Source organism: Sorghum bicolor, chromosome 7 (genome assembly GCF_000003195.3).
Source record: "Sorghum bicolor cultivar BTx623 chromosome 7, Sorghum_bicolor_NCBIv3, whole genome shotgun sequence".
Taxonomy (NCBI): Eukaryota; Viridiplantae; Streptophyta; class Magnoliopsida; order Poales; family Poaceae; genus Sorghum; species Sorghum bicolor.
In genome coordinates this window covers 56,613,872-56,635,776 of record NC_012876.2, presented here as the reverse complement: position 1 = coordinate 56,635,776, position 21,905 = coordinate 56,613,872, and the positions used below count along the sequence as shown (strand labels likewise).

At 42.4% G+C, this 21,905-nt stretch overlaps 3 protein-coding genes across 3 annotated transcripts; 1 reads left to right on the top strand and 2 right to left on the bottom strand.

Annotated features, from left to right (window-relative positions):
* On the bottom strand, nt 491–2,082 carry LOC8075673 (myb-related protein 306). Its single transcript, XM_002444358.2, has 3 exons — nt 1,704–2,082; nt 1,440–1,569; nt 491–1,301 (listed from the first exon to the last, which is right to left on the bottom strand). The coding sequence occupies exons 1-3, from the start codon at nt 1,834–1,836 to the stop codon at nt 650–652; spliced, it is 915 nt and encodes a 304-aa protein (XP_002444403.1). The 5' UTR covers nt 1,837–2,082; the 3' UTR covers nt 491–649.
* Nucleotides 12,937–15,179, top strand: LOC8077830 (60S ribosomal protein L34). The gene is made up of 4 exons (XM_002445507.2): nt 12,937–13,103; nt 13,215–13,294; nt 14,566–14,675; nt 14,768–15,179. Exons 1-4 carry the CDS (start codon nt 13,025–13,027, stop codon nt 14,856–14,858), a joined length of 360 nt encoding a protein of 119 aa, XP_002445552.1. The 5' UTR covers nt 12,937–13,024; the 3' UTR covers nt 14,859–15,179.
* On the bottom strand, nt 16,256–17,672 carry LOC8077829 (protein FEZ). The gene is made up of 3 exons (XM_002444357.2): nt 17,486–17,672; nt 17,073–17,374; nt 16,256–16,973 (listed from the first exon to the last, which is right to left on the bottom strand). Exons 1-3 carry the CDS (start codon nt 17,670–17,672, stop codon nt 16,308–16,310), a joined length of 1,155 nt encoding a protein of 384 aa, XP_002444402.1. The 3' UTR covers nt 16,256–16,307.

Sequence of the window (21,905 nt, the reverse complement as noted above, 5' to 3'; positions counted from 1 at the left end):
GTAAACCATTTCATAGAAAAAGGAGAAAACAATGAGATTAGAAAGGCCTCACCCTGCACAAAACTTTGTGGAAAGGTTATGGATTCAGTTTCCTTCAGACCTATAAGAGTCGCTTTACTGGTGCAACAGGTGTCCCTTAAAACCCATTAATGTAGTAGGATGTTAAATTGTTCAACATAGGTTTTTCATATGATTAAACTGATGAGGCTCTCAGTAGAATTGTCCTTCTACATATACCCCTATTAAATGGCATGTTAGATTGCTTAACATATATATCTTTTATATAATTAAATTGATGTGTGATTCAAAACTAACACATAACCTTTTTATTTAGAAAAACCTAAACAAACTAAACAAAAAGATGCATAAATTCTATAGGGATTGTTATTCTTCAGATGTCCAAATTTTTTTGTGTGCGATGCACATAATCATGGATCATAACTAATCATCTGCTTCAGGACTGGTTTACTACTGCTACTATACTATGAAATCGACATTCAATTCATCCTCCATTCACAACCCATGGATTAGTATATGGACTTATTATTACATAGTTAGCAGGGATTCAATTCATGGCTTCTTTCTTCTACTTCCAGCCTAGTCACTTCTACGTATATTGTTTCTCCTTATTTGGCCCCTCCGATCAGGTCTAAAAGAACTCGCACGGGTCGCCCAACGGCACGCTGACGAGCCCCGTGTCGCCATGCCCCACGCCGTCGTCGAGCAGCCAGCTCTCCAGCATTGAGAACGATGGCCCCGGCCCCGCGGTGCCCGCATCATCCACCGCCTTGCTCGTCCTGGTAGGCCTCTCTGGCATGCGCACTGCTGTGCCGCTGTTGCTCGCCGACGCGCCCTCATCACCGGAGAACGCCGACACGGAGGAGGCCGAGGACCTCGACCCGGACGACACCTTCCCGGCGGCGCCGGAGCCGCCGCCGGGGTGCATCCAGCCCTCCAGCAGGCGCGCGATGTTCTCGGCGCTGGAAGCGTATGTCGCCTGGCCGGCGGCCTGGGTAGCAGCTGGCGCCGGCGGTTGTTGCGGCACTTGCTCCGGCTTGGCGGACGGAGGCACGGGGTCGGGGTCCAGGGACAGTGCCTCCCGGAGTGCTTGGCGCGCGGTGTGGATGTCCGTCTGCAGCCGCCGCTCCCACTGCCCCTTGGGCGCGGCGCATCTGCCGCTCTTCGCCTCGGCGCCACCGCCGCCGCCCGTCTTAGTGAACTTTTTCTTGAGGTGCGTGTTCCAGTAGTTCTTGATGTCGTTGTCTGTCCGCTCCGGCATGTACGACGCGATCGCCGCCCACCTGATCGTGCAAGAACACACAGGCGATCGTTAGGGCCTCCGATCCGCTGAGGAATCACGTAGGGGATAGGACCAGGAGCATGCGCGAACGAAGGGACTAGCTAGTCGATCGATCTTGAAGTGGCCGGAACGGAATTACCTGTTCCCGAGCAGCGCCTGGAGGTGGATGATGAGCTTCTCTTCCTGGTCGCTGAAGTTGCCGCGCTTGATGCCCGGGCGGAGATAGTTGGTCCACCGGAGCCGGCAGCTCTTGCTGCATCGCATCAGCCCTATATATATATCCATGGTCCATGAACAAGAGCGAGCAGCACCCGAAGCGATTCAAGGGAAGACATCGATCGTCTAGTCTAGAAAGAAACAAATAAAGGCAAACTTCGAGCGAGTAGGGTCGTCGTCGTCGTACCGGTGCTGGTGGGCACGGCGCGCCAGTTCCCGGGGCCGTGGTCCTGCACATAGGAGACGAGCACGAGGTCCTCCTCCGGCGTCCATGGCCCCTTCTTCACCCCACCCTTCTCGCAGCACGGTGGCCTCCCCATGCCTTGGTTCCCCGACGCTCCCCTCAGCGTTCTTCTAACCGGCCGGCCTGCGTGCGTGACGCTAACTTGGCCACCCACAAAGGACGAGGAGGACCTTTTTGATCCCTCTGCCTGGATCGTCTTGCTTCTCCCTTCCTCTCACACTTTCCCGGGAGGCCTGGATATTGGTGGTGTTTATATAAGCGCCCCTCATGGCATGGCCTTTGATGTGGCAGTGAGGGGCAACAAGGACCTGTAACTAGGACACACAAGAAATGTAACACTCCAAGTGCAAAATATAACTACCGGGATACGATGGTGCTTAAATATAATTCAATGTCAAGTTCTATGCCCTATCGAGGCCCCTCAGTTGTCGCCATCACGGAGAAAAAAAATTAGGATCACGGAGAAAAAAAATAGGTTATTAAGAGTCCTGTTTGTCATAGCACAGTGATGGAACCGTGGAAGGCATAGTCTCCATTCCCCTACGTGCATACTGATGGATAAGGGCACTCCACGGCACACCATTCTGTTGCCCATTAAACTCCAGTGCCTTTCCGCGCCATGTATTGTCGACCTAGGCACATCTTGCGCCGTCGTTGTGTTGGCAGTCATGCGGAAAATGTGCCATGCTTCTACACTACACCATGCATGTCCATGTGTTTAGATATATGAACTGTTTTTTTTTTTTTTTTGCGTCCAGTCTAGGATATAGGAACTGTTTACTGTATGTATATCCATTTCTACACTACAAGAAACCCGTTCTTCTATGACAATAATCCTCGTAACAGGACAAGTTAGTGTCATATAATGTATTCTAATATGACACACAACGGTTTGTGGCGTCATAAACTCAGGACCGTCAAAACTATATATGGCGATTCATTTTCTTTTGTCACATAAAGGTGTGGGCTTGGAGGATGTGGGAGGGCCTATATGACAAATTGAAGGTGCGGGCACGGTGAATGAGCTCGTATCGTCAAGGAGTTCCAAGAGGTGGAGCAGGACTTGATGGGTGGCGGCGCAACCTAGAAAGAGTAAGAAGAGGAAGACACTATAGATGGACCTACACACAAACCTATTTAATTTTATGAAACTTTGGTCACCTCTCTTTATTAATATTAAATTCATATTAATATATTTGCTAATTTTAAAGCGTATTTAATATTTATAAAACTCTCATAAAATCCTATTAAAATTGACCTATATATGAGCCTACTTCCAGGGACCTCAAATATAAGTATACTTTGAAGTTTTAAATCCTAATAACATGATCTTCAACGTCTCATCGAGCTATCGATATTTTTAGAGTTATATTATTTCAAATAAAAATGTATAATCAGACGTTATAAAAGTGTACATATTCCGATAAATCTGTTAACATCATTTTTTTTGTATTGGTACGGTGATTGAAATTTTTAAAAATGGAATTAGGATAAACCTATATGGATATGGATATTGTGATAGGAGTACCTAGCTAGCCGGAGCAGCATTGAAGGTGGTACGGTGGCGACCCTGCCGGACAAGGTTCGCTAGCAGTTGAAGTGGAAGACCGATCATGCCGCTGTACTCTTGTAGAGTCCACCAGAGTAGTCCAGTCTGAACTGTCACGATTTATGGTGCCCGCCGCATTGAGATTTGAGAGGACGGTTTAACAGTCGCTCACGTTTAAAAGTTCTACTGTATATATATTATAAAACTGATAAATAAAGTGATAATGCATCGATCTCTCACGTTTGCGTGCGGCGATCGAGCGCGCCGGCGACGAGGTTCCTTCCCGTTGCGCCGCCGCGCGACGGGCCTTGTCTGGTCGAGCTGCTGCCGCTCGCGATTGATTAGGCATTGTTTAGTTCGTAAAACTCGCGATTGATTTGTCCGGTAAGGCATTGTTTAGTTCGTAAAAAATTTCAAGATTTTTGATCACATTGAATCTTGAGTCATACGTATATAGATGAAAATAAAAATTAATTATATAGTTTATCTGTAATTTGCTAGACGAATCTTTTAAGTCTAGTTAGTGTATGATTAGACAATAATTACCAAATACTCCCTCCATCCCAAATTGTAAGTCATTCCAAGAATCTTGGAGAGTCAAAACATTTTCACGTTTGACCAAAATTATAAAGAAAAATACTAAGATTTGTAACGTAAAGTGAGTATATTATGAAAATATAATTAAGAAAGAATCTAATGATACTTAGTTAGTACCATAATAATTATTATTTTATAATATAAATTTGGTCAAACTTAGAAAAGTTTGACTCTCCAAGATTCTTGGAATGACTTACAATTTGGGATGGTGGGAGTACAATCGAAAGTATTACGGTAACCAAAATCCAAAAATTTTGCCAAGCCTAACTGGCACGCTGCGTTGCCACGTGCGCAGCAATGGATTTTGTGTGTCTGGCAAGCCGTGGAGTCGTCGGCACGTGTCACGATGGCAGCACGCTCTGCAATCAAATATTATAGACTCTGCTCGAAGATGAAATAAGACAAGGGCCTTGTTTAGTTCCGAAAAGATTTTGGATTTCGATACTATAGCACTTTCGTTTGTTTATGACAAATATTATTCAATTATGGACTAACTAGGATCAAAAGATTCGTCTCGCGATTTCCAGTTAAACTGTGTAATTAGTTTTTGCTTTCGTCTATATTTAATGCTTCATGCATGTACTACAAGATTCGATGTGACGGAGAATCTTGAAAACTTTTTGTTTTTTGGGATGAACTAAACAAGGCCAAGGTCAGGAGCTGGAGACTGAGTAGTAGAGGATGGCTCTCTAGCTGCAGGCTGAGCGGGCCCAGTAGAAGGCCCAGGCGTTACACAGTTTCTACAAGGTCTTGGCCAGCATATGGGTTTCTCTTTGTCACCTAGGTTGTTCGCTTCACATCTGCCTCTGCTTCTGATTTTTCACACTACTCCAGAGCCGTTTTAGAGAAGCCATACTTTGTAGCTTCACCAAAACGGATCCGGTTCCGGTTTCTCTGTTATTTTACTTAAAAACAGTTTCTCTAGATAAACGTTTGGTAGAGAGGAGCTAGAGCCAAAGCCGCAGAGAAGCCCCGTCAAATAGGCCCGTAATATCTTTTTTGTGCAGCCTTAATCGATGGGTTCCAATAATCCAGCTCATGGACCTACAGGTGATCAAGGTTTACCTTCACCACAGTCTCAGTGGCCAGCTCGGGAATGATAGTTATTCCTACATTTATATTTGTATTTTTTTCTCACTTGGTGACGGACCTGTGATAAGTTTGTAAAGCACTTTGTGGATTTTTGTAACTATGATAGAGTTGTGAATTTGTTTCGATGTACTTGACAACTTATTGTTATATATATGATTGTTATATATATGATATATATTATGATGGATGTGATATCTGTGATCGATGTGACAAATATGTGATGAATGTGATATATATATGTGATATTATCTGTTTGTCAAGGTGAAATGTAAAAAAATAAACAAAAAAACAATTTTGGGTCACTTTACCGAGTGTTGCACTCAACAAAGAAGTCATTTGCCGAGTGCAATGGGCATAGCATTTGGCAAAGATGGAAAACTGAGGTCCCAGATCTCAGTTTCCTAGCTTTGTCGAGTGCTAGGGACTGGAGCACTCGGCAACGATATTTTTTAAAAAAATAGCTTTGCCAAGTGCTGTGGTCGGGGCACTTGACAAAGAGTACAACTAAAAAATAAATCTTTGTCGAGTGTCTTATCAGTAGATACTCGGCAAAGGATTTTCTAAAACAATATAAAAAATTTTTGCCGAGTGCTATGTCAGTGGACACTCGACAAAAGATTTTTTTTAAATAAATTATAAAAACTCTTTGCCGAGTGTCTGGTCATATGCCACTCGGCAAAGCACCAGGTAACAGCCGAGAAGATCTAGGTTGTGTTTTTTTTCTAAGTGTTGGGGTGGCACTTGGCGAAAGATTTGCCGATCAATTTTTTTCAAATATTCTTTATCGAGCGCAGCACTCGGCTTTTGTCAAATGCCTTAGGCAACTCGGTAAAGAACCTGAGTCCAGCAGTGACACCGTCCATACGCAACATAACCATGCGCCGCGCGATCGGCGCCGCTGCCATTGTCGATCAGAGGACGCCGTCCGGCCGCGCGCATTCGATCGGACAGCTCACGAGGACATCACTCATATATAGTACAATTGTACACTGGAGTTTGCTACGGTACACAACAACAAACACGTGATATCGTGGAAGGTACAGGCCAGTATCAATCGCTACTAAAGCACTATGCCGTACAGTATCGACATAAAGAGGGAACAGTGCAAATGGGTCGAACAAAGACTGTACGGACGATTCGGTGCACAAATCCAAGTCTAGCTATCACTATAAGTCCAGTACAGCGTTTTATGGAGTGGAATTCTGGACTATGACATGTTTCTTCAATTCCTCAAATGCTTTTCAGGCAGTTTCAGTTGCCGCTAGGATTAGTAGGTCAACTTATGCGACCTGTGCAGTTAAACTTTCAAATCTCTGAAAATTAGGTGGAAGTACTTTTATTGTGCGCTGCTAGGGTGCAGGCAAGATATTTCCACATTATTTACAAAAACTATCAATAAATATTTCTTTTTGATTATTACTAAATTGTAACAAACATTATTGGATTAGGATGACATATGTAGAACTGACAAAGTGAGATATAAAATTGGAAACCGCTGGACAAGTGCATTTGTTTTTCTCTGGTAATAAGGGTTTTCCTATTGTCTTTGTATAGATTTTTGTATTTAGAATCGGTATAATGATTCCTCATTGACCCCCCGCCCCCCCCCCCCCCCAAAGATAAATTTATTTACAAATTTCTATTTGGTTTAATGTGGATGTTTTCGTAAATCTAGCTGCAAATTAACTCCAGAAGTCAAAAGTACAATCGAAGTATTGACTTTTAATGCTAGTTCATTACTTAGCGTGCACCGAAATATAATGAGTTCTATAAGTTTAACAAAGAATTTGTAGATAAGAATATTAACCTCTACCACATCAAAAGTGTAAAATATATTAAAAAAAATCTTAAAGGGATGTAATTGTTCTCATCGTATATAAACTTGGTCGAACTTATTTAGGCCTTGTTTAGTTGCTAAAAATTTTTGGAAAGTGTTACTGTAGCATTTTCGTTTGTATTTGACAAATATTGTCCAATCATGGAGTAACTAGACTCATAAGATTCATCTCTCAAATTACAGGTAAACTGTGCAATTAGTTTTTATTTTTGTTTATATTTAATGCTCCATGCATGCGCTGTAAGATTTGATGTGACGGTGAATCTTGAAATTTTTTGGCACTTTTTGGGAACTAAACAAGGCCTTAGTTTAGGACAAACTTAAATTTCTTATGTTTTAGGACAGTTGTGTTAATAGTTTTTTCTGGTATATACAAGCATCTTCAAACAAGTTGGTTAACTCACCCACTCAAATAGTGGGAGCGACAAGTGCCGTGATAGCTAATGGTTTGGAGAGTAGAAAATGGACAAGGACACCTAAGTATGGGCTTAGTGTAGGTCCATAGCTGGCCCATCAAAATAAATGTCGAGAGTATTATAAACTTTACTCATTATTATCATGCACTTTTATTTTCCATTTTTATTAGTGGGGGCATTCTTATTAAATTTTGACACAACTCATGGTTGTTTTTCTTAGGCCAGTCTCAGTGGGGGTTTCATCAGGATGTCATGCACATTTATTAGAGCGCCATGTCAGCAAAACTGCACTTTTTGCATGAAACGAAGAGGAGAGAGAAGGAAAACTCCGTTGTTTCCCATGCGGTGAAACAGGATGAAATCCCCACTAAGGACTAAATCGTTTCATCATCTTGCATGTGATCCAATCATTTTGCAGTAATTAAATGCTTTGCCCAGCTTAGGAAACATCAAGGTGAAACTCATGCATTGTGGAGGTTGTTTTATTGTTCGTTTCATTGATGCTCTGTCAACAGATTTGTTTTGTAAACGGTGCATTGAAACGGGCCATTGAGACCGGCCTTAGTTCTACAATTTGGTTAAACTATACAAGATGGATTAATGATCCTTGATATGCAGACCCATAATTTTTTTTTTGATTAGTTAATTAACCATACACTCTCCATTTTTAATAAATGTGTTTAGGCATGTTTACATTCAACCATGTTTTCTTCTTAAAATGGCTACTTTACATACGGAAGTGTCAAGTTTTGTCGCATGAGAATGACATTTTAGTGAACATTGCACATTCAGGATCCAGCTGACTCGCACTTTTATAACTCTCGCTCCGCGACAAATGGTTAACTAGAAAGATTAGAGAAAGGAGAAATCTAACAATGGTTGAAAACTAGAAAGAAAATAATGCCATTTTGACTAAAGAGGACCTTATCAAAAGAAAATTGGAGGGCCATCCCACAAGCTATTTTTGTGGCCAAGATGAAACTACATCCCATCTCTGTTCTTGTGTCATATCGCCAAGGATGTTTAATCAGTTGTGGCGTATATAGTCTTGGAGTCATCGGTAGACCTTGTCATCACCTTAATCAAGTAGGGAATTGGATAAATTAAAGGAATGGTTCCCACAGCCAAACATGGTTCATGTGTTTGGGTGGCTGCAATCTGTTAGGCAATTTGGAAAACAAGAAACAAGACTTGTTTCGAAAGCAAAGTGATGAAACATCCGTCTGAAAATAGAATAGTATGTTATGCTTGTGCAATTATGCACTATTGGACAGGTTTGTATCTAGAAAACGTGCGCAAGATGATGATCGAAGGCATGGACATGATGTTGGGAATTACTACAAAGCTATTGTAAGATGCACAATGGAAGATAGGATCAATCTTAGTCACTAACTATAAATCGAAGTCGCCTTAATGTGACTCTCAGTTTGTGCAATCTATCTGTAATAGGGTAGCCGGTATGGCGGTCTCCGATGTTTAGGCCCCATTTGACAAGGCTTCTCCACCGGCTTCAGAAGCTGTTTGGAGTTGTTTTGTGCCAAACAAGGTAAACACAAACGGCTTCATCCAAAAAGCCCCTTAAATCGTGTTTCGTGGTGGGATGGAGCCAAATATAGTGGCTTCATCTCATCCTACATGATGTTCTATGAGAGCATATTTTAAAAAAACTCTATATATATGGAGTTGTTTTGCTAAACAATTTATCAAAACGGCTCTAACTCCACCGATGGAGCTGTTCATATTGTTGAAGTTCCAAAAAACGACTTTACTATTGAAGTGAAACCGTGCCAAAAAAAAATAACCTTAATTAGACACATTGGATGATAAGGCGAGCCATCTCCTTTTGGTGAAGATTTCTGTTACCTTTAGCTACATCTTGTATCTTTCTTTTGACCTCAGGTCTAAAACAATCATCATCTTTATTTCCATTTGCTTGAACGAAAATGGAGTTGGTCTCATATGAAGAACCTAGACAGGCAGTGACGATGGTTCCATTTGCTAGAACGAGAATACGGATTGGTTTTATTTTTCATCAAGGCGGAGATAATGTTGCTGTCATAAAATAATTTTCTTTGATTTCTTCTTTGTTTAGATCACTCTTTTTCGTTCTTGGTGATAGAAAGAAGAAAAAGGAAGACAAAAAAAAACCGCGACATCTCGCGGCGTGGGGAGGTGGAGGTGGAGGTTGCGCACTCGCGTTCCAACTAACCCCACGCCGCGCGGCTTCCTGCCTGCAGCCTGCAGCTCTTGGTGCCTGGGCTCAACAGAGGTCGACAGGGACGTACGGGTACGGCTATGTAGGTACCCCATCGGCATCGTCAAAACGGCGTCGTCATCTCGTCAATGAGCCGCGCAGACACGGGCAGCCATGAATTCTCTCTCTCGCGCGCGCGCGCGCCATGGCGTCAATGCTTGACGTGCGGCCGGCCGGCAAACGGTCATATATATATATATATATATATATATATATATATATATAAAAGTGCTATTCTACACTCTAGGTGTAGAATACTATTATACACCAAAGTGTTATACTAAACAAAATTCAGTATTGTTCAGTACCCGTGTTTCTGTATTATTCAGTATTTCGCGGTCCTGGGTGTACGACTGTATGATACTGAACGTTGTTCAGTATTGCTCAGCATTTTTTCTGCTCAAATTTGACTTGCGGCCTAGGGGGTAGAATAGCGCTACCGATATATATATATATATATATATATATATAATATACGTACGTGCTGCTAATCAAATCAAGCAGCAGCAGGGTCCAACATAACAACAGGAATGTATTAGGCGTACACTCCTTTTCGCACAATCAACGTCTTGTTTAGTTCACCCTAAAAACCAAAAAGTTTTCAAGATTCTCCGTCACATCGAATCTTATGACACATGCATGAAACATTAAATATAGACAAAAACAAAAACTAATTACACAGTTTATCTGTAAATCACAAGACGAATCTTTTGATTCTAGTTAGTCCATGATTGAATAATATTTGTCACAAACAAACGAAAGTGCTACAGTACCGAAAACTTTTCACTTTTCTAAACTAAACAAGACCCAAGTGCTTGTCCACCACGGTCCAGCAGCATGCACGGATCATCATACCCGTATATATATCGCCCATCTCGTCGTAGGGTAGCGGCATTGAATATGGCATGGACGACGGGCATACACACTGCAGCTGTGGCCTGTGCGCCTGCGCATTCGCAAACCGGCTGGTGCCTCTTCCCCTCTCACGCGGTCATGTGTTCTCGATCGGCAGAGTCGGCACGGGCGCCGCGCGTGCCGGCCGGCGTGCGCGTGCGCATGCGCTAGCTAGCTAGGCGGCTCCCATCAGGGGTTATTGCGGCGGGCGGCTTGGCGACCTAGCTTGGTGTGGGAATGAGACTGGTGACTGATCGACCGTACCCGCGCCGCCGCCGCCGATCCACGCGGACCGGCGCACGACGACCATGGTCATGGTCATGGTCACCGTCGTGGGCGCCGCGAGCAGCTGCGGCAAGCAGGCCAGTCGTCGCGAGCGGGACTGCGGGCAGTGGCAGGAGCTGTAACCGTCTCGATCTTCAACTGCGGAGAATTTGGTGCGCCGGCGCCGGAAGCGAAAGCAATGTACTCCTAGAACACGACGGGGCTGATCACTAGCCGCACGTACGGGTGTTTGAGTTTGACTCCGTTAATTGTCCCTCTTTGCCATCTCTGCGGAACAACACAAACGTGTAGTACCAAGACTAGATGACAGCAACTCAGTTTGGCGGTGAACCAAAAGACTAGATGACAGCAACTTCACCCGATATATAAACTAAGGCCGTGTTTAGTTTCGAAACTTTTTTGGTTTTGAAAACTGTAGTATTTTTCCTTTTATTTAATAATTATTGTTCAGTTAAAGACTAACTAGATTTAATAGATTCATATCGCAATTTACAGGTAAACTATACAATTAGTTTTTATTTTTATCTACATTTAGTACTTCATGCATGTGCCGCAAGATTTAATGTGATGAATAATCTTGAAATGTTTTTGTTTTTTTTGTGTGAACTAAACAAGGCCTAAAAAAGCAAAACCACCACATGTCGCAGGCGCTAGCCGTATCTGTTGGTATATATTGTCATGTCCACGAAATAGAACAGCGGAAAGCCGGAACAAATATTTTAGAAAAGGAAATATATTAATATCCTAGTCTTTACATCGACTAATATATAGCCGAAGCCTGAACAAACATGGAACATATCAAGCCTTGTTAGTTTCTAGTCCAACTAGTGGTTTGTCATTTATTCATTAACATAAAAATAACATTTATTCTCATGATTGTGTATAAAAATATGCAAGCTTTTAGTGACCGTGTATGAAAAAATATGTAAGTTTTTTTTAAAATTACAACATTTCTGAGAGCTCTAAGGAAACTCCCTAATCTGTTTTTGACAAAAAAAAAAGGGAAAATATAGCCGCCCACCACTTTCATATATGAACTTTCTAAATTTGACTTGGCAAATCTCCATATTAACTCAAAGATATGCGCACATGATCTGCGTCCTGCGCTTGATATTCATTCAAAATGATAACTTATTATCATTGCGAGTTATAATAATACAATCATAAATATGTATTTACTACCAGAAACTAGTACAAATAATAATAATTGCAGAAAAGATAAAAAGAAAACACGAATGGTTTGGTACTATAATCTGCACACCCTATCTGCACGGCGCACATCCCACCCACCTACCTCCCCGCACACCTATCTCTCGCTCTCTCTCTCTCTCTCTCTCTCTCTCTGGCGAGCACCTCCCTGCCCTCGCAACCCACCACCTCCCCGCGCACGACCATGGCGGATGCGGCAGCAGCGACGGTGGTGGATCCGATGGCGGCGACGATAGATTTATGCCAGTTAGGCCTCCTACTCTCTCCCCTCTCCTCCTCCTGGATCTATTTTCTAGGGTTTCAGTGAGCTCTCCTCTTATTTTTTTCCAACTTAGGTGGGTATAAAAGGGGTCAGCTAGTGGAGGAAGGCCAACCAGGTAGTGGAGATAGCCGACGAACGATTTAGAGGAGTTGGCTACGGGGAGGGGGAGAGGGGAAGAAGGTGGTGCCACAAGAGATGTAGGGTTTCGCCATAGCTCCTTGGTTGTGGCCGTGGCCGTGGCCGTGGAGCTTCAATGAAACCCTAACTTGTCACGGTGGGGCGATGACGGCGGGTGTGGTAAGGGCGCCAGTTAGGGAAAAAGAGTTCTTATGTATTTTTTGGCCACTAACAACTGCTGCGCGAGGTGTGCGTGCTGAACTTCCAAATTCGCACACTCTAGCAACACCCTATTAATTATCCTATAAGCTATTGGTCGACCATAGATTGGCTGGCCTTACCCACTTACCCTATATACAGTATGGGCTGTGAAGCCTGTTATAACAACTCAAAAGCCTTTTTTTTAAAAAAACTAACTAAAAGCCTTTTTTTTTTTGGCGAGTAGGCCTAGCAGAGCAGCATAACGTAGTAGTGCTGCCCAAGTGGACAATTGTCTGGATGACTAAAACTCAGCCCATTTCCCATCTTAAACACAAGACGACGGTCCACGAAGCCCAACAAAGCTGTCGCGACGAGTCGACCGGACGAAAGCCCAATCCGGGCAGCCGCCGCCCGCCAGACCAATCCAATCAATCCCAGCCGTCCGCTCCCCGTCGCCTCCCGGGCCAACCATTTATACCCCTATCGCCCTCCCTTCCTTCCCCAACCCACGCACGCAGCCTCACTAGGGTTTTATCGGCGGCGGCGGCGAGATGGTGCAGCGCCTCACCTACCGGAAGCGTCACAGCTACGCGACCAAGTCCAACCAGACCCGGGTCGTCAAGACCCCTGGTTCGCCCTCTATCTGTTCATTCCTGCTCGATCTGGGAGGAGTCCGTGGTTTCTTGATCTGTGTTGTGTTCTTGGTTGTATTGATTTGATGGGTTTGCTGGATTCTTGCAGGTGGGAAGCTTGTGTACCAGTACACGAAGAAGAGGGCGAGCGGGCCCAAGTGCCCCGTCACCGGGAAGAAGATCCAGGGGGTGAGTGATTCATTGTTACCCACCTCTACTCTGCTCGGTGTGATGCATTGGTCTTTGGTACTACGGTGGGGAACTGGTAGCTATGTTTGTACTGTATCAATATTGAAGTAATTGTGGTGAATTTGTAGATTTTAATTGGTTGCTTGCGTGGTTTACAATTTTGTCCTGCGATGGTATATGAATTTCTGTGGCACGGGCAATTTGCTGCCACTTTGACCTTGTATAGGTCTATTGGGCGATGTCTGTAGTTAAATGGGGTTGTTTGGTTGGCCTGCAGGGCAACCTTGCCTGGTAGGAGCTGCAACCCCAGGTGTCGATTTCGACTGTCTGGGGTCAGGATCCCTGCCTGGGCAGCTGGTTTCCTGGGAGGTTCCCAAGCAAATATCTAGCTCTAGTCTAAACCTTTTCCTTTGTAAATGGCAGTGTGTTATGGAATTAAAGTACCTGGCAAAATAGTTACAACCTATTCCTTACATTTGGGGAAAACATGCTACTTGTTAATTGTTACTGGCATGTTATTTCAACTAGTGTTCTTGCTCATACTTGATTCAGAGTGACAGATTATAGATCTGTCGAGTAATCTTTTCTGCTGCTTGCTTCAGATTCATCATTTTGTGTATATGTTAATTCTTAGGTGAGACTCTGCGTTAAAATGGTATAAGTTAGGAGAATGTGCATGTTATTTTTTAAACCCTGCTGAGATATGACTTGAATTGTGAGGAACATAAATCACCTTCCCAAGTTGGCTGACCCTAGTCAAACTTTCTTGGAGCAAATTGCTGTGTTCATACTATCATACGTTGTATTTGTTTATTTAGATATGATCTTGTGTGTTCATACTATCATGTGTTGTATCTGATGAAATGGTGTGGTTGTATCAACATTTTGCCAAACAAACATTTATGTTCAGATGTTAGCACTGAAGCCAAATAAGCTAAGTTGATTTCCCCAGTTTTCCCTGTTGATTGAATGCACTATTGTCATGTTAGTTTCATCAAATCACTTCATAGGCCTTCTTCTTCTTTTTTTGAGATTGAAGTTTCAATTGGTGGGTTCTATCACCCTATGTTTTAATTTGTTTAATATATGCTTGCACTATTTATTTGGTTGTTTCCATGGCATAATATTTCTCCATAATTCATCATTTACTTCATGATCTGCTAATTTCCCTATGGGAACAGGTCCTAAGAGTCACCGGAACTATGTATTCATGTGCTATTCAATGTGAATTTTCCACCTAATATCTAATGGTATTATTCCTATATCTCCAGATCCCCCACTTAAGGCCTGCTGAGTACAAAAGGTCCAGGTTGTCTAGGAACCGCAGGACTGTGAACCGTCCATATGGTGGAGTACTCTCTGGAATTGCTGTTAGGGAGAGGTGGGTAAATAAAGGTGGATATATTTTGAAATGGAAGCCCCAGGATCTGTCATCTTGTAGTCTTATAAGTTACAACTACTCTCTCTATGCAGAATCATCCGTGCTTTCTTGGTTGAGGAACAGAAGATTGTCAAGAAGGTCCTGAAAATACAGAAAACCAAGGACAAGACAGCTGCAAAATAGAGCTCCAGGAATGGAAGCCTAGCACTGTTTTGTACACTGCGAAAAGTATTTTTGGTGGATGGAAAATCTAGTTGCCTTGTGTTGAGCATTTAGCATGTGAGACATACCTGTTGAAGTGTTGAGTTTAGAGAGTCTGGACACTGGAATATCCCTTTCACCTTTGAATTGTTGGAATATTGGGACATCTGTTCCCCAAGTTGCTTTGTTATGAATTCAGACCATATCTGGGTAAGATCAGCTTGTCGAATACCTTGTGGCTTGTAGCAACTTTTTCGTCCATGTTGCTTCTTGTTGCTCTTCATTTCCATTCTATTTCTTGCACAACCATTGACCCTTGTTGTATTGCTGGTATAAACAAAATTCTTAATCACCATTTGATTGTTTGATCAATTATGCACTGTCCAAACCATTTTCTTTCCTTCCTGGTGTTTATACACGATGGAATATCTATGCAAAGATTCACTAAGGCATAACGGAGGTGTGTATATTTAGCAGTGTGGCGCTGTATATCTATGCAAAGATTCACTATAAGGCATCACGTTAATATGTCATAATCATAAGTCATAAATACTCAAACAGGCCTACAATTTTCACATTGAAAGTGCAATATTATTCAGGCTGTGTACATCACCCCTAGCCAAAACTGAATATAACTGAGGTAGTTCACCCCGAAATCCAAAAAGTTTTTAAGATTCCCTGTCACATCGAATCTTGCGGCACATGCATGAAACATTAAATATAGACAAAAACTAATCACACAGTTTAACTGGAAATCACGAGATGAATCTTTTGAGCCTAGTTAGTCCATGATTGGATAATATTTGTCAAATAAAAACGAAAATATAATACCGAAATCCGAAATTTTTTCGGAACTAAACGAGGCCTGAATAAAATTGTCTCTGCGGCTATCAGAAATGCTAACGGAGTGTGTATTTGCTTCATTGGTTGAAGTTTAATGGGAGATGCCAGTCCAGCGAAGTATCTCTCCCTCTCTGTGTACTGTAGTTTAATGCAAACTGCCCCAGTGTGGCAGCTCAGCCTGGACGAACTCACATTTTCATAGGGTACGTAGCGTAAGACCACCGTAGACGATGATAGGTATTGGTATGTTGATGTAATGAAGTATTCAAACTTGCAGCATTTTCGCACTGAAAGTGCAATATTTATCTTATGATATGACACTGAAGAACTCAATAGTGTATGTACAACACAAGATTTCCTTCTCTCTGTTAGCTTTGCTGTTAACAATGCTATAGCTCGTAGTATATACATGGCACTTCCTAACCAAAACTGAACAAAAATATATGTCTCTGCGGCTAACAGAAATGCTAACAGATGAAGGAAACTCACACACTCACAGCAGCTGTAGTCTGTACATGTAACCTATGAGATAGTACCTCACACTCCCCGTAGTGCAAATGTGCAATGCAATTGCTAACTGCGGCTGCCCTAGTGTGGCAGCTCAGTCTGGAGAGCAGCTGGGCTAGTCAGGAAGGACTCCCAGGGTATGTTGCATCTCCACTCCTCTGAAGAATCTGCACCCAGATCAAAAGGGAAGTTGATTCTCCCTGCAGTTTCCCCCCAGTCACTGCTGTTAGTGCTGAAGCCATTGCTAGGCTTCCTGGTGGACGAGGAGTCCTGACTCCTGCCACCGATGCCGCCGCCATTGACATCGGCAGAAGAATCGACCACGAATCCACTGAGGTGATGAGCAGGATGCGCGCCGAAGAAGATTGGCGCCGCCGCAGCTGCAGCCTTCTGCGGTGCCTCTTGCACTTCGAAAGGGAAGGTGATTGGGAAGTTATGGTGTTCCTCGGATGGGCTGCTGTTGTTGAAGTTGATGAGCTTGCATGAGGAGCCGTCCAGAGATGGGTTGTTGTTACCCTTCTGCTGGTGGTGGTGCTGACCATGCCTGCTGGTGAACTGGCCTGCAGGTGCAAGCGGTGCAACTTGCAGTGAGCTCTCAAGAGCAAATTCTGAAGCTTGCACTGACTGCAACGCGGTGAACATGTCTGCCTCTGTTGCCCCAGGCAGTGGAGGCCCCCAGGTATGGGACAGCGCTCGTTGCGCCATGGAACTGGTTTTCTTGAAGATCCTACAGATAGTCCAGGAGTCCTGTTGTTTGTGGCGCAGAAAAGGACTTCATTCAGAACTTGCCAAAATAACATTTGAATTTAGCTCTTGAACTGTGCAATATGGATTGCCAATACTTACATTGAGTGGAATGGTCTTGTCGATCGGGCGCTTGGGGAGCGAGGGATCGGTGAGCGAAGGGAGCCTAAACTCATGCATCATCCAGTCAGTTTTCATCCCTCTTGCAGCTCTCCCTTTGTAGAACACAAGGGACTTCTTCAGGCCTATGCACTTGGTGCCCTCAGATGAGTAGATTGGCCTGTCTGTCCCTGTGGCCTTCCAGAAACCGGCTGCCGTGACTCTGTTCGGCCTTACACTGTTGCGGTATTTCCGATCCCTTGGGCAGTAGAAGTACCACTCCTTCTCACCGGTGCTCGCAAGCTCTGTAGATGAACAAGAACAATGAAAATGTTTAGATTTCATAGAACTCCAAGACATTCATCCACAGAAAGGTCTAAGTAGTAGAAGTTCTGAAGAAGGAGGTGTCTTCTTACTTGGGAGATCCCATGGGTCAAACTTGTAGATGTCCAGCTGCCTGATAAGCTCAATGGAGATAGGCTTTTGCTGGATCTTCCTCTTGAGGTAGAAACTAACCAGCTCTTCGTCGGTGGGATGGAACCGGAAACCCGGCATGAGTATCTCATCTGACTTCTCCATGTTGATGTCATTCCTCTCCTCCATATCTTACAAACTACTAAAGCGATGAAGCTTGAAGCCTTGCTTGCTGCTGGTTACAAACTTACAAAGTCTGCTGTGTATTACTTATATGTGTAGTAGTATCTTGTGAATGGCTTTCAGGGATGAAGCTGCTGAGGTGAAGACAAGAGCCAAGAGAGCTGTATACTATTGCACTTGCAAATCTATTACACACCATGTGTATATATACCAAGGCCAGAGCTGCTTGGAATGACTAGATGAGGACCACCACTCTGAAGATTAAATAATTGTATCTACTTCCTTCTCTATTTGAAGCTGTCATGGTATATTTATTTAATGGCGGATTAGTGACTCAATAAAGACAATCTAGCAGAAATAAGACTGCCTCCGTCCCTTTCGGTTCACACATTAGAATACCCAAGTACGGCAGTCAAAACAATCCTTAAACTAAGCAACAGTGCTTCATCTACCAGTTTGAGCCTCCCCAGGTAAACAAAAACAACTGAAACTACACCGTAGTTTTTTTGTTGGCATTCAAATTTTCGACGGGGCCAGGCAGGAGTATGAAACTCTTCTCAAGTACTAGTGCTTTTATCTGCATGAACTTCAAGATTTATTCCTCCAGTATCTGGATCCAAAAATCCCTTCCCATACAGCTCTATATATGCATCACTTTTGTCAGTTTGTGCTTTGGGATTCTAAAATAATTTGTGCCCACTGAATGCATTTTGAATTGGATTTGACATAATCCTAATACACACACACACACACACACACACACACACACACAGAGAGAGAGAGAGAGAGAGAGTTTCATAGAATCATACTACTTGTTGTTTCTCTTCAGAAATTGTTTTCTGTTACCTACAGACAGTGACGGCCTGACCTGTGTAACTTTCTCCATATGTTTATTGACTAGCTAGCGTGTGTGCCACGTACTGCGAAGTGTTGGAAGGGAGAACCTTCTTATTCTAAGCACAGATTGTTACACTAAATTTTATTGAAGGTGAGTTGCCACGGTGGAAATCTGGTCCAATTTGCTTCAACAGTCAGCTTGCTTAACCGCATGCTGGATTGCTGGTCCTCCTTCCAATGGCTGCTCATTCCATAGTCCATAAGGTTCCGTTTTTTAAAATACTGCAGGTACAGGACTTTCATGTTGAACTGGATAGCTATGCTGAATAGGTGAGCCAATCCTGATCATGTAGTTCACACAATGTAAACACCCAATGTCTTTCAAATTTTATCCCGTGCGTAGTTTGCTTCTAAAAATTGTAGAAAAAGTACAGAAACCCTTGCAATTTAACATTTAGGCTAGGCCTTGTTTGGATGTAATTAGATTCACATCAATCTGCATATGTTGAGTGGATTAGAGTACACTTTAGCTAAGTTTCACACTAACCCATATGAATTGAGATATAAATCCGACAACATTCAAACAAGGTTTTAGACTGCCATCTCGCCTGTTTAAATGGTTGTCTTGCTTGAATAATATAATAGCTAAATAGTAGGCGGATGTCTATTTAACATTTACCGTCTAGGAAACAACTGAAAACAGAATGTGTAAACTCATTCAAAAACTGAAAGCGAAAAGTTTAGTATAACCTGCACGATTTATCTTTGTGTTAGCTAGCAAAACCGCACAAACAAGAGCGTCCAAGATCGATCAAACGCTTTTAAATCACAATAGGCAATGACGCGAAAATTCTGCACGCGGTGAGAGTTCTTGCCGCCTCCAATCGCTGAAGGACAAGGTTTCGCCCGTGCGCGCGGGCGAGTCAAAATACCCGCCAAAAGTTTTGTTCCATTCCGGTGTCCCCACAATTCCCGGCAACACCATTAATCCCCTTGCTTTGGGAGGGCAAACTCCATCTCGATTTGGAGCGCGTGATGTCTCCCTCCATGTCATCGGATTGCAGATTCGGGTCAACGTCAAACCCTTCAAACTCAAGCGAGCTTCCAAATCCTGTCCTGGGGTTGCTGCTTCTTGCATTGGCCATTGGAACATATGTCCATGCATGTTGCCCGTGTTGACAAATGACAAGAGCAGATACGTGTTTGTTTCCATGCTGAAGGTCTATGGCAACAGAGAGTGAGCTTAAAGGACGGAGATGGCCCTTATGGATACCCGTAGTTCTTCTCTAGTGTAACTAAATGAACTAAATGAATTGTTTATTTAGTTTATTTAGTTACACTAGAGAAAAACCATAGGTATTCATTTGGAGCACCGTCTCCATCCTTAAGTGAGCTATGTATGAACTGTTTCCAAGATTCGATTGGGTTTTGTTTAAAGCCGCACTGCCTTTTTTGAAATCATTTTTGTTTCACCGCTTTTGGAATATATCTTTAGGAAGGGAAATTCCTAAGGTAATTTGGGGAGGTAAGTAGTGTTCAATTTTTTTCCCTCCAAGACCAACTCCAAGAACTATTTATATCATTTTGAACGACAGGAATACAGATTTTGGTAAAAAAAATCATTCAATATTTTTTCAGTTAGATCTTCAAATATTGGTTTTTCTTTTTCGAGTTTCTCGCTAGCTAGAAATAGAGAACAAACTAAGCATAATTCAGTTAGTTCGGTTTCTTGGGTGGAACTTGCTCACCCTTGTTCAAGTCTTCGACTTGTGATTGTGACACAAGTGTTCGTAACAGTGCTATTCTTTTAGTGATATGTCCGTCAGCTAGAGGCGCATATGGTGACTTCGCAATCTCTAATTTTGTAGGTCTAGGGCATGTTTGGTTATAAGCCACAACATGCTAGCTACAATTGATGACTGACCATGGAAATTGAAGGTGAGCGTATGCAACTCATTTTCCTCCAAACCTTATGCACAGGATTTCTCCGCCACAAACTTCGGCGGCGCCACCGCCTGTCATGGCTAGGAACCAAATAGGTTCTTAGTCCTTAAGAGTTGCTTATAGAAGTAAAGTATACGTGTTTGAGTTCGTAGGGATATGTATGTACTCGTGTATATAATATTTGTTGTACTGAATCTCGTTAAAAAAAGATTCTCTAGAGTACGTACGAGATATAGAAAAGCTATTAAAGAGTGACGAAAATATAGAAAATGATTTTTATTCAAATAGAGAGTAAGTTCAAGATTGATCGACTCTTGGAGGTGCTAAGGAGACTGATTTTCATCTTAGGACCTTCAGGACACAACTGAGAGGCCCGGGACAGCATGTTGGGTATAATTGAAAAACACTTTTAAAGATATAATTTACTTCGGAACTTCACTCTAATTAACTTTCTGCAGCATAGACCAGCACATCATAGTAATGTCAACCTAATATCCACCATGAGTCTCTTTTAATATATTTTTAGTTCACATACCACCTATCGGTATATATATTATTTTAACATAAATCAAGCAGAAGAGCTACAATGATTATATTAAAAACAAGAAATACAGTGGAATACAACAAAATCAGATACCCAGGAAATATGAGCTTGTAGCATCCCAGTCGGTGTTCCGTACTATAAACAGAATTTCATTAACCTCATTTCTTTCTCACAAAGCAAGAATCGTACTACAAATAGCATTTCGTTAACCTCATTTCTTTCTTACAAAGCAAGAGTCGGCACGAGAAACAATTCATAGTGCTTTACATTTTGAGTCAATCGAGCTACATCAAGAAACAAGAATGAATGTATATAGGAACATTGCACCAAAGCATTGCTTTAGAATGATTCATTAAGTGTATTCAAATTTTTAATATAGAAATTCTTTCTAGTTTTTCACAAAATGCATCTTTTAACGCAATGGAAGGACCTCTGCCTTTCAATTAAGAGATAAACAAATACAAAATACTTATAATTACCTATTATGTCCATATAAGTGGGCTCCACTTACTGAACTTGATAATTTGCAAAATCTAAATTGCAAACTTTAGGAAATTAATCCAATTTTAATTTACCTTGGTCATTTGCGAGGAATGACGGTATATACATAGGAATCTTTTAAATTTCTACGTTTCCTGTTAAAATTGTCTTACTCACAATTAATATAAGAGAAGTGATCGATATATTATAGCAAAGAGCGGGTTGATAGATGCTCTAGACAATAAAAAAGTCATGTCAAATTACAAGTAATTCTACACCATTCCAGCCATTTTCATCCCAGTAACCTACGTAAAATCATGAATAATACAAAAAAAAATATTGGAACTTTGGAAGGGATTGGAGCAAGGGATCACCCCCTCAAATCATGTGGGGACGGGATCACCTGAAGAATCTCCAGCGCAGATAAGTAGTCG